Below are 12,685 nucleotides of genomic sequence, written 5' to 3' on the forward strand. Positions count from 1 at the left end.
TCACCATGGGGATGATATTAGGCAAGTGATGAGCAGAGCCTGCTTTTTTGCAAGACTTAGTGCTTGGAGTTCTGCCCAAAATCAGATCAGTGAAGCCACTACACCATAAACACCTGAATGATGGAGTGTTGTTGATATGGTCATCCATCTATAAGGTTCTGAAATCCCATTGGAGTACTTCTGAACTTCTGAAGCCCCGTTAGATTGACTATTGAGTTCCTCTCTCCCTGACCAAGGGCCCTTCTTAACGATTACTCAGTTTACCTGGTAGTTTCAGACTTCTACCATTTCAGAAATACTGAAGCAACTGTGCTCCTGGGAACTCCCAAAGCTTTAGAAATGGTTTCATATTCTTGCCTTCGTCCGCACCACAATTTGGTCACTGAGATCTACAGAGAGTTTCTTTTATATAAGAGTTGGCTTGGTGTTTGTCCTGAAATGCAGTTTGAAGTTTTGGTCCTAATATATACAAGTATGTGCCTTTCTAAATGATGTCCAATCAATTCAGTTAGCCAAAGGCAGAATCCTGCAATCAAGTTCTAAACGCATCTTAAGGAGAATTCAAGCAAACAAGAAGCACCTGACCACAATCTGGAGTGCTACAGTAAAGGGTCCGAATACTTCTATGAATGAGAGATTTCACCTTTTGATTTTTAATAAATTTATTGACCTTTCTGAAAACATGTTTTCAATTTGTCATTGTGGGCTATTGAGTGTAGATTGGTGGCAATGATGGCAAAAATATCAATTTAAAAATAATCTTCAACACAATAAAGTGTGTAAAATGAAGGGGCCTGAATACTTCTGAAGGCATTGTACAGTATATATCCTGTATCTAAAACTGATAGTCTGAATGTTAAAAGAACAGGTTCATCCCCTTAGAACACCAGAACAATTTAATATATCCAGTCTACTGAATGCATACTATGTCCAAATAAACAGAATCACAATGGCACAACATCCAGGACTGTGATGAATTACCTCTTCCATTGAGGAAATAATCAATGTTGCGATCGCAGATATTAGAGGAGCTGCTCTTAATGTCCAAGAATGGCTTGCTGCACATGCCCATAGAAAGTGATTCCTGAAGACGTAATTCTGAAAAAGAAAACATAAGGGTCTCAACGTTGCTTAGTTCAATTCAAGATCATGGAGGCCTGCATTCTGTTCTGGAAGCATGAGATACAATGCATGAAACAACTCAAGACAGAGCATCAGTCCATCACAAGGCCTACTTGCCCAAACAGCCACACTAACATTTACATGGGGAAAGTTTTAAATTTCGTATCAATTTAACAAACACATTTTTGAGAATGGAAGGAAAACTGGAGTATCTGGAAGAAAAGCCAAAGTAGATATATGGCAAGGACCTGCAGACCCCATACAGTCAACAACTGCATTTGAACAGAGGACACAGAATCCAATTTGAGAAATCAATAAAGAATACCTTACAATATAGGCTCAAATATTAATGAATGATGAAACAGAGATACAGAGAGTGAGAGATATAATAATAGGGTTAATGTTAAAAATTCCACGTATTTCCTAAATGTAGATGAACACTGGGGGCAGAATCTATGCTGTTAGCTTTGGATGTGAGAAAGATACTCATCAGTGATGCAGCCCTCACACTTCTTAACCACTGGTAAGTTTAGAGTCACCCTTGACCTGACTGCCTATCTTTAAACTGTGAAGGGGAACTACGAATTATGGAGTAAACCTACATGAGCTCAGGCTTCGAAACTATTCTGCCAATTACAATAAAATGGCCAGCACAATCTGACTGTTGACTTAGAATCCCTATCATACCCAGATTTCACTTTAGCTTTGCTAGAAACTGGCTCAACAGCAAAAAATTAAAACATATTTATGTTTCCAAAGAGTTCCTCCTCCCCTGTCCCAATCTACCCCCTCCACCCCCGCACCTTTGTTTCTCATGGCTTGACTCCAAAGCAGGCGTGCCAAATCCTGAGTCCACATCTGCTTGACATCTGGAGAACGGGCCTGTAGAATGTAAGCCTCCTTAGATTTCGAATGGCGGACCCAAATCTCAAACCTGGTTCCTGAATCCCCAATGTTTTCTGTCAAGCCGATATCAGCAGTCTGCAGGAAAAGACAGTGATGTCACCAGCAAGTCGTATGGCTGGACCCTCATCTACTAAAAATTAACATGCATTTCAGGCAGAAGGAGAGTGATTTATATCAAGAATAAATCTACATAAACACAAGACAGATTATATTTGTTACAAAAATGTTCTGCAGCTAGATAGATATATTCTGAAGCCCATTGGAACAAGAAAATATGAATAGTGAATGTCCACGGAATGAGCAATGAGAACAAAAATAGACTGTGGTGACTTTGCTCAACACATTAATATATGATTTTTAATCTGAACAATACTATATCATGCAAATCATTCAGATAATGATAAAGATCTGTAATAATTGTGTAGAAAGCAAGTATTTATTTCGAGAATAAATTCTAAGATTACCTCCCAATTATTATGGTTCAACTAGGGTTCCTGCCCTGGCTTAGTTTATTTCTTGCCTATTTAATATTTTCTGTTGTTTTTTAATTATGTTTCTGTTATTACGTTAACTTTGCTAATATGGTTACGTATTTTGCTTGCATTTTATTTTCATTCATACGTTGTGTTTTGTTGAGAACATTCTCTGTGTTTAATTTCACATCGAAGAGATGGACCCAACAGAGGTTGATGTACTGTCATGGTGTGAAGATCTTTATTCATAGATTCTAGCTGGGTTTCCAGTTTCTTGTGATTTTGTGTTTGTCTTTTGATATTGATTATTTAGTTACGGACTGGACTTGTTAGCTTTGTAGTGCCTTTTTAGGCAAACTCATTTGTTTGTCTTATTTTTGCCTTTACTTTGTTTTTCTCTAAATTTTTTGGTTATTCTTGAATACATTCTTTTTTTTTAATAAAAATTCTTTGGTTTCACTTATTTATTAATCCAAAGATTTACAGTCAGCTCCTTCTGTACATTTTTAAATATTTTCAAATATTTAGTCTGTTTTTAAAACATTTTAAGCCAGTGCCACTTTTGGGCCGGTGTAGGCCAAAGCCTGCCTTTTGAAGTTTGGGGTATGGAATGAGTCATATTTTGGGATCAGAGACTCAGGTAAATTCTCCTGGTGAGAAATGGTATTTGGAGGACTGCTCCCCCTTTTTGTTGTTTCTGATAACAAATCACAACACCCACCTCTTGATTTTCTCTCCTTTTGCAGACTATAGTTGCATTTGGACAGAATTTGTTTTATACCAGGAGGTGGTGTAAAGTAATTATTAACAGAGGACCCAAGTCTCGTTTTTCCTGGAGTAATTTTTTTGTGGACATTTTATATAAGGTTAAATGCTCCATAATGTTTATGAAACATGAATGTGCCGTTTGTTAAAAGTTACTGACATAAGTGTTTCGGAAAGGACTCTAGAGGTCCTTTGGTAAGAATTACTTTACCCCAAATCCTTGTGTAAAATTAGTCCCGTTCAAAGAGGGCTTTAGTGGCTGCAAGTAGGTCACAATTTGCATATTGAGCAAGAAGCAGACACTGAACTGTTGACATTCAAAAGAAATATGAGTTTAAATGGAATTTGGATTGTGGCAGTGATTAAACTTCATCATTTGTTTAAGCTCAGGATCAAAATTGGAATGGTTGTCTAGATTAAAAAGGGCGTAAATCTGCATTTTTGTCTAATTGCGAGCCCCTAAACCCAGATGGCTGTTACTGACCATTTTAAATGCTGAAGTAGGACCTAAGAGGCAAAAGGTGGTATGTTGGGTAATTTTTTTGGTAGACTGTCATACTTGCATGCCCTAATACAGTATCTACTATGGCCTAATCCATGCTTCTAGGTGGTACTGAGAGGATTCCCTAACCAAATTGACATTTTCTACTGTATTTCATCTTCTGCTTCGATCATCTCTCTGTCTGCTGCACCAACATGTAGCAATATGTTATTTGCTTTGTTTAAAGTACCTGGTGATTATCCTCTCAAATCAGATTTGTTTAAAATAAGAACTGTGTATTTATTGGTAATGGAAAACATTTATTTTCTGCAATAAATAATATTGTATAAATAAGTTGATTGTGATCATCAGGTCTGATTTTTTATTAAGAAAACAAAACACAAAGAGTTACACATAGAGTAGTCTAAAATATGATCAACAAAATGGCATTCTAATAAAAAAATTACGTCATGCTTAAAAACAGAACCACCGTTTTCTTAGTTTAAGACAATAATGTTTTACTTTGAGTTATGGTAAGAAGCTTAGGAGATTTCCAGCTAAGCAAGACAAGCCTTCTTACAAGTAATGTAGTATGTGATACCATATTCATTTTTTTTATTGTTTAAACATTGCCGAACAGCTTTAGTACAAACGGCAGAGACATAGAACACCATATCTTCAACATAAACTTTTTTGTTCATGGTTTTCCCTTATGATTCCTTTTATTTTTGATGAAAGTGGTAGTTAGTAGTAGCAATTGGTGTTAATGAAATTGCCTTAAGTTCCACATACTAATTCAAAAAAGTCAGAATTTATATTATTTATATAAATGGAAACTTCTGGAGTAGAGTAATTTAATCCACATGCATACATACATTGGAATTAAACCCAGATTCCCACAATACAGTAAACAGAAAAAAACATTCGGCTATGCAAAAAAAGCTTTTCTCTGTCTAAAAAAAGCAGAACCTCTAGAAGCTCAGATAGAGTTGGGAATATATTACATTTTCAAAAATCTGTCTGGGTGTCTGCCCTTAACAAATCCAATATGAACATGAGAAATTAGGGGAATGGTTTCTCTATTGTTTTAGCTAAAATATTTGCTAGGATCTTAATATCATTATTTAGAAGAGAGGTTGGTCTGTAGGATGCACACTCAAGAGGGACTTTATTTTACTGCAGAAACACAGTGAATGATGCCACCTATTTTCTGGAGAATGAATTAAGGGAAATAAAAGGTAAGGGAAGTTCCTCTGGCCAGAAAGCTAAAGCAGCAATCATGTTGACTAAGAAGAAGAATTATTATCATCAGTTTGCTTCTGATCTCCCTTCCATATTCTAAAAAGGCATTTTAGGGGTGTAGGAGGTTGGTATGGACTCCAAGTCTAAGGCAGGTGAAGGGACAAAGAGTGAAATAGACAGAACTGGATGAAAAATGAGTAGAGGAGTGTTAATGGCAATGTACTAGTGTGTTTTCTCCCTTATGACTTGCCAAAAAAATTAATGGGGTTTCAGTAGGTGGTTCAGACTGTCTTGCTATGCCTTGGGCAGAAACTTACAAAGCTGAACAGTGAAAAATCAGGTTGATCATATGTTGTATACTATGACTTGTTTACTACATGAGACCTCATCTAATTTTCACACAGCAGGCTGTTACACATTTCCAGACCCACAGTCTGATTCTCATTAATACAACAGAGTGTTAACATTACCTCGATGCGAACCTGCTAGCAATTATTCGCTTCTTCCAAATGGATTTCTAATTTTACGAGGCTCACTCATATATACTCAACTGACTGAGTACAAGTAGTCCCCTGACTAAGCTCTCGTATTGTCTCTTGTGGGATATTTCTTTAAATGCTAAGGCCTGTAGCTTTGTATCTTTCATTACATAGCAACAAAAAATACAAATCTTCCACTGCTTTGCTCTCCACCTGCACACAAGCAGAAAATCTGTAGATTTTGTAATCCATTAACAGCTCTGTGCTTTCCTTACTCCCCTGTTAGGGTTTCTTTTTTTTATAAGAGAGCTGCTTGCCAAATTTCTTTTCTTAAGGCTGGGATGTATCCTGGTTGACAGCAGCGGCAGCTTTTAGGAGCATTTCAATATTTATAGTCCCTTTCATGTTTATAAATTATGAAGTTCTTTTCTGTTGAAAAAGGATGTTTCTTTGCTCCCTATTTCATAGCACGCTGTGAAACAAGAACCACAAGCCCAAGACAACATTCAGCAGTTCAATTAAATGCAAAGAAACAAGGGAAGATGAAAGCTGACTAGATAAGAAAGCAAATGGCACAGTTGACTGTCAGTAAAAATTTAGCACTGGCAGCGAGGTGGAAACATAACATCTTAAAAGGATTTGCAGAGGATTAGCAAAGTACACCTGCCTTCACAGAATGCTTGTAGATGTATGCCGTCTGGCCTCCGTGCAGCGTCTTCTGCTTGGTGAATAACAAGAGGTCTTCAAATAAGAACATCTGCCGGATGACCTTCTTCCGCCCTCCCAAGACTGTGAACTCATTCTGTCGCAGTAACTCCCCCTGCTCAGTCAAGCTCACCTGTCACAATAAAAAGAAAACACATAAAATATAGTGATTTACCACAACGGGAACTGGATATAAATTCTATCATCCCTTACATTTACCATTTATAGTGCACCTGCTGTCTGGTGAATAGACACAACACAGATGGAAGGGCAAGTGGAAGGAAACAGCCTGCTAGACAAGTACCTTGTATTTTATATTGGTCAAATATTTGTTTTCTAAAGGGCCTTGTTATGGAGCTCTGTCTGAAAGCTTGACTATGATCAGTGGTGGGAGAGATCATGTTGGACTTGAATGCTGTAAAGGTGCCCACACCCGGCCTAATTAAAACTTTAAGTTTCCAATTATTTGACAAGCACGGTAGTTGGACTCACATCCCCACTTTCAGAGGAGATTAAGTAGAAGGTGGCATACTGGTGATGCTGCAAAAGTAATGGGTCTAACATCTTTCTATTTTATGAAGTCGGAGTTTGTTTTCCTTTATATTTTTTGGCTATATAAATATTTTACTTTTCTAGTAGTATGAAATGCTTAGAAATTTTACTTAAACAGTCATATCACCTAAATTAAATCTAGCAACCAGGGGGGCAAACCAGCCCAAGTTGGTGCTGGTCCCAAGCCTGAATCCATAGAGAGAGTTAGTGTCAGGAAGTGCATCCACCCTGACACTGCCCTGGGTAAGTAGGTTTGAAAATGGATGGATAGATAATTTACTATAGGGGCATCACAGTGGTGTATGGGTAGCACGGCCATCTTGCAATAAGAAGTTAGTGTCCCTGGTGCTTGCTGTTGTGAAGCGAGTTAAGGGTCCATGACAGTGCAGGATTTTAAAATAAAAGCTGTGCAGCTCAGACACATTGAATATGGGTGCATGCAAGTCTTTTATGAGGAAATTTGGATCAAAAAGATAAAATTATCTGAAAGGAGATTGATTCAAAGAGGAAGAGAAAGGAGAAAAATCAAAGATCCAAGTTTTGTCAGCAACAGAGAGAGAGAGGGAGTAGACAATTGGTTGATCAAGCTGGTGTAATGGGTCGGAGGCTTGGCAGTCAGGAGTGAGTGAACGAGAGGAACAGTACTCATGAGTTACAGTCACCTTGGACGAGTATCCTGGGAGCAGAAGTGACCATTAGCCAATCATGCTACAGGTGTCAGTGTGAAGGTGTTTACATTTCTTTTGTTCTTCCAATTGAAACAAAGGTAGGTGAAAACATTCAAAAAACTCACAGACAAGACACTGGATCTGTGGTGATGTAATAGTGTCAACTACAACACCAATGTTCTGCCCCATAACAGAATTGGATAAATTAGAGCACAGACCAGAAATCAAATACAACAAAGATGTCAATTCATCATTTTGCACTCATCAGCTCGGCACAGTATCTTTGAGATGTGAGATGAAAACAGGAGCACATGCTAGGACACCTGTGGACTACAAGCTAGTGAGTGTCAGAAGCCATTTTCCTGGAGCTGAAAGCTAGCAGTGGTATTCATAAACAAGGATACTAAACTTGAATCCTTGCCTTTTCACATTCTCACTATGTCTAATCTATTTGTGTTGTTGATTTTTTTTGCCCTATCCACTCTGTTTATTCTTCCACATGCCAAAGAAATTGCTGCTTGGTTATTGGTTAACTTTACATTTTCTCAGTGTGTTGGTCTGTTTGCCCTTTGATGAACTGGTATCCCATTCAACTTTGGATCATATGATGTGCCCAGTGCTATTAAGATGGGCTATGGATTGATTGGTTATGGAAAGCAAGTAACTGGAATGATGATGATGACTCCATACATTATCCAGAACACAAAAGTATGGACTGTCTGTTTTTAAATATAATTGTGGAAAATGTAATCTTCTCTTTCAGTATAAAGTGACCCCTTATACCTGGAGTCTTGCATCAGCCAAACCATTACATCCTTGATCTCAAAATTGTAAGCAATTAAACATTAAGAGCATGAAAGCTGAGTTTCTGTTGGCTAGAATCATAAATGCAACCAGAGTACTAGAAAAAATAAGTACTATCTTCACTGACTATGTCTTTGGCCAGACTGTGTCTGTTATAGCTACCGAGTGCCATGGAAATATCTGTTTACTTTAATTATGAAGTAAATCAAATGAAGCCTTAGGAAGAAGAAAAAAAAGAACTAAAAGGAAACCACTGCAAGTCATACATCACATGCTGTTATGCGGTCGCTGGCTTGAAGATCTTCTCCGTGCTGAATTACAAATCTCAGCATGGCAACAGCATTCTGCAGGCTTTGGAGGCTCTGTTGATCTCTCTCTGGACAACATTCCTTCGTGAGCTCATTCAGGATGTCACAGTACTGCTGCAGCCTCAGCAATGGTGCTTGAAGGTATTGGGATAAATCAAGAGGGTCCTTAAGCTCTAGCTGTCGCCGCTGAAATTACAATGAGAAATGTAACCTGTTACTCATTTTTAAGGGGCTTTACTCAGAACTTTATAATATCATCTTGGATTCATCAGACTGAAGTCTTACACCCACCACATACACACATTTTACATTAGCCCATTTCATAATATAATATAATATAATATAATATAATATAATATAATATAATATAATATAATATAATATAATATAATATAATATAATATTGAGGTGCTATATCCTCAAGGGGGCAGTGAGTCTGTCACTCTGATCCTTGAAACGTCTGACGTGAGTAGGTCCTTCAAAAAGGTCAATCCTCGCAAAGCTCCGGGACCAAATGGCATCCCAGGCCGTGCCCTCAGGGCGTGTGCTGACCAGCTAGCAGGTGTGTTCACCAACATCTTCAATCTCTCCCTGAGGCAGTCAGTGGTCTCATTTCCTTCAAGGCATCCACCATCATTCCTGTCCCAAAGAAACCGGTGGTCTCCTGTCTGAATGACTATCGCCCGGTTGCACTGACATTGGTCATTATGAAGTGCTTCGAGCAACTGGTCAAAGGTTACATCTGCTCCTCCCTCCCCAACACGCTGGATCCTCTCCAATTTGCTTACAGAGCAAACAGATCTACAGAGGATGCCATTGCGCTAACAATAAACACTGCCCTCACCCACCTGGAAAGAGGAAATACATATGTAAGAAGGCTGTTCATAGATTACAGCTCGGCATTCAACACCATCATCCCCTCAAAACTCGTCTTGAAGCTTGATGACCTTGGGTTGGGGACGACCATCTGCAGATGGATTTACTCTTTCCTCACAAACAGGCCCCAGGTGGTGAGAGTCGGCAAACACACGTCCTCATCACTCATTTTAAACAAAGGAGCGCCACAGGGCTGTGTGCTTAGCCCACTCTTGTATTCCTTGTTCACCCACGACTGTGTTGCAAAACACGGCACAAACACCATCATCAAGTTTGCAGACGACACGACCATCATAGGCCTTATCACTGACAACGATGAGACGCCCTACAGAGAGGAGGTGCTGGCATTGAGTAGTTGGTGCCTGGATAACAACTTGTCTCTTAACGTTAGCAAAACCAAGGAGATGATCGTGGACTATCGGAAACAACAAGGCAGAGAACACCAGGCCATCTACATCAGAGGCGTAGAAGTTGAAAGGGTTAACAGCTTCAAGTTCCTCTGAGTAAACATCACCGAGAATCTCTCGTGGACCCTTCACATAGACAATGTGGTTAAGAAAGCTCGCCAGCGGCTCTACTTCCTGAGGAGGCTGAGGAAGTTTGGCATGAATGCCAACATCACCTCAAACTTTTACAGGAGTGCGGTCAAGAGTCTGCTGACGGGTTGCATTACCGTCTGGTATGGGAGCTACTCTGGCAGCAGCTGGAAATCACTACTATCAGAGTGGTGAAGGCAGCAGAGCACATGACGGGCAAGAGTCTCCCTGCCATTGAAGACATTTACCTCCATCGGTGCTTGCGTAAGACAAGCAACATCATAAAGGACCACAGCCATCCATCACACCAGCTGTTCTCCTTGTTACCGTCTGGCAGACGATACAGGAGTCTGGCTGCTCGGACTACAAGACTTAAGAACAGTTTTTACCACCAGGCCATTCGACTCCTCAACAGCAACACCTGAACACTTACATACACTTACATTACACCTACATTGCATTATATCTACATTGCAATACTCACACACAAACTGTACCTGCACACACTCTGAATACTGACTGGAACATGCATCTGCACTTTATGAAATATGCATCTGTACTTATAAAGCATTATCTGTGCAATAACTGTAATTTGTATTTGCTGCTCATTCAACTCATATTGCTCTATAACTTCTTTTAAAACGTACACATTTTATTTTATATGGCTTGTCTATTTTTAACTTGTATTTTTTTTTAATTATTTTTTAGCATTATTGGATCTAGGCTGAGTGACTTATTTTTCTCATCATACACATTTCATTGTATGTTGACCCTGTGTTAACCTATATATGACAAATAAACCTAAACCTAAACCTATAATATAATATAATATAATATAATATAATATAATATAATATAATATAATATAATATAACCTGCATTCAATGGGCTAGTACATGTCCAGTGCTGTTTCCTATCTTATGCTCAGTGCTACCAGGCTGTGGCCCTTCATTGCATTCAAAGGATTTGAAAATGTTATGTTTATACAGGTTTAATATTTGGCTAGCTGTCTAAGACAGATTGAAATCTAAATAATTATTGTAGACCCCAGATTATTCAGTGTCATCTATCGGAATGTATTTTATAATGCATGTAGTAATAAAATGCGATGCATTTCTCATTCCAAGAGATGGCACATCACAAACATTGGAACTGCTTTTACAAGCCCATACCAAATGGCATATGACAGAGACATAACATTTGGCATGACACTCAGTTACACTGACATACACATGTCCTTTTATTAAGGTGGATATAGGGTCATTTTTTGTCATGTGCATAGAGTACAATGAAATTTTTACTTGCATGCACTAACCAATAGGCAACTTGTCAGCACTCTCCAGTGCCATGATCAGCAAGTAGAACAAGCTCTCCTCAAAACTTCTGTCTTCCTTATCTAAAATAACTACTCGACTGTTATTTGATATTGAAACTCCAATTTCTCTCTCTCACCCTGTCTCTTTTATTTATTAATATATTTTTACATTACTAAGTGCATGCTTTTAACCCTTAATCTCTGTTTCTCCCTAAACACTGTACTTTAAACCTTAGTATCTGCCTGTGGTTCCTTGTGTGCTCTGAGAAAATCACTTAACCTGCAAGTACTCCATTTAAAAAAATGAAAAAATTCATGAACAGTTGTAAAATATCCTGTCATGCCATGGTATCTAATCTAATCTAATCTAATCTAATCTAATTAAAGGACAAGTGTCAGTGTGTGTGCAGCATAGAAGTAACTTTCTTGCACCTGCTCAGGCCACGTGAAATAGGTTTTAAAGCTTTGATGTTAATGACTGATCATTTTGTGTGATGGTCAATGAATGAGTGAAAATAATAATAAGTCATCGTGCACATTTGGGAAACCAAAGCCCTGACACGACTAGGCTAGAGTTGCTATACCAGGCCAATGTGGTAGCGATCATCACTACATTTCCCTAGCAAAGCACTTTAATTGTAAGACTAAGTTTGACGAGAGATGCCAGGAGGAAACAGCGACAATGGGTGGTTCTATCCGAAGATGAAAAGGCCACTGTGAGGGAAAGGAATTATTATTATTATACACTGTAAAAAAAATAATGTTAAATTTATGGTAAAATACCGGCAGCTGGGGTCGCCAGAATTTTATCATAAAAAAGAAGGTGACAATATTTCTTGGTCCACGGTACACTTTAAAATAATGTTACATTTACGGTAAAATACTGGCAGCTGGGTTGCCAAAATTTTACTGTAATAAATAAGGTGATAATATTTTTAGGTCTACAGTATAATTTTGTTAGTAAAACTTATTTGTTCTTTGCAACAAATTCCAACAGAACGGAATGTTTAACCATAACCAGAAATTCATGTTGTGTAATAAATATGCCAATCAATAAACAAAATGTATTGTCAGGGTCAAACCCCAATACACAGTTTGCATCAGTAAAGTAACAACAGCCAACAGCAAGCATGTACCATTTAATTATACACATTGAAAACAGTTCAATGTTTAAGGAAGTTATGGCATGTTGTCTGGTGGGGAAGTAAAGTTTGCTTTTGTGGTGTATGGTGTCCTACTTATCGAATGCAACCCACCATAAATCAGCTTCCATGACCTCAAAAAACCTTCAGCACACAGGGAAAATAAGTCTGATAACTTAGTTTAAGTTTTTTTCCCTACTATTCAAAGGTATGCGGTTCACCAGGAACAATATGGTAAAAGGCGGTGTGTCCTTATGCAAATATCGAAACCGGTTTTACTGAAACAGCAATTTACAGTTTTCCGTTTTACA

At 38.3% G+C, this 12,685-nt stretch overlaps 1 protein-coding gene across 3 annotated transcripts in view; it reads right to left on the bottom strand.

The window, feature by feature from the left end:
• The window catches only part of LOC114645726 (rho guanine nucleotide exchange factor 40-like), a 252,056-nt gene that overhangs the window by 31,897 nt on the left and 207,474 nt on the right, over positions 1-12,685 (bottom strand). For all 3 annotated transcript variants that reach the window (XM_051923101.1, XM_051923100.1, XM_028793549.2), the window contains exons 18-21: positions 8,464-8,691; positions 6,136-6,306; positions 1,926-2,103; positions 982-1,098 (exon numbers count right to left, since the gene is read on the bottom strand). In XM_051923101.1, coding sequence (XP_051779061.1) covers positions 982-1,098; positions 1,926-2,103; positions 6,136-6,306; positions 8,464-8,691 — 694 coding nt within the window. The remainder of the gene's footprint in view (positions 1-981; positions 1,099-1,925; positions 2,104-6,135; positions 6,307-8,463; positions 8,692-12,685) is intronic.

Source organism: Erpetoichthys calabaricus, chromosome 2, assembly GCF_900747795.2.
Source record: "Erpetoichthys calabaricus chromosome 2, fErpCal1.3, whole genome shotgun sequence".
NCBI lineage: Eukaryota > Metazoa > Chordata > Cladistia > Polypteriformes > Polypteridae > Erpetoichthys > Erpetoichthys calabaricus.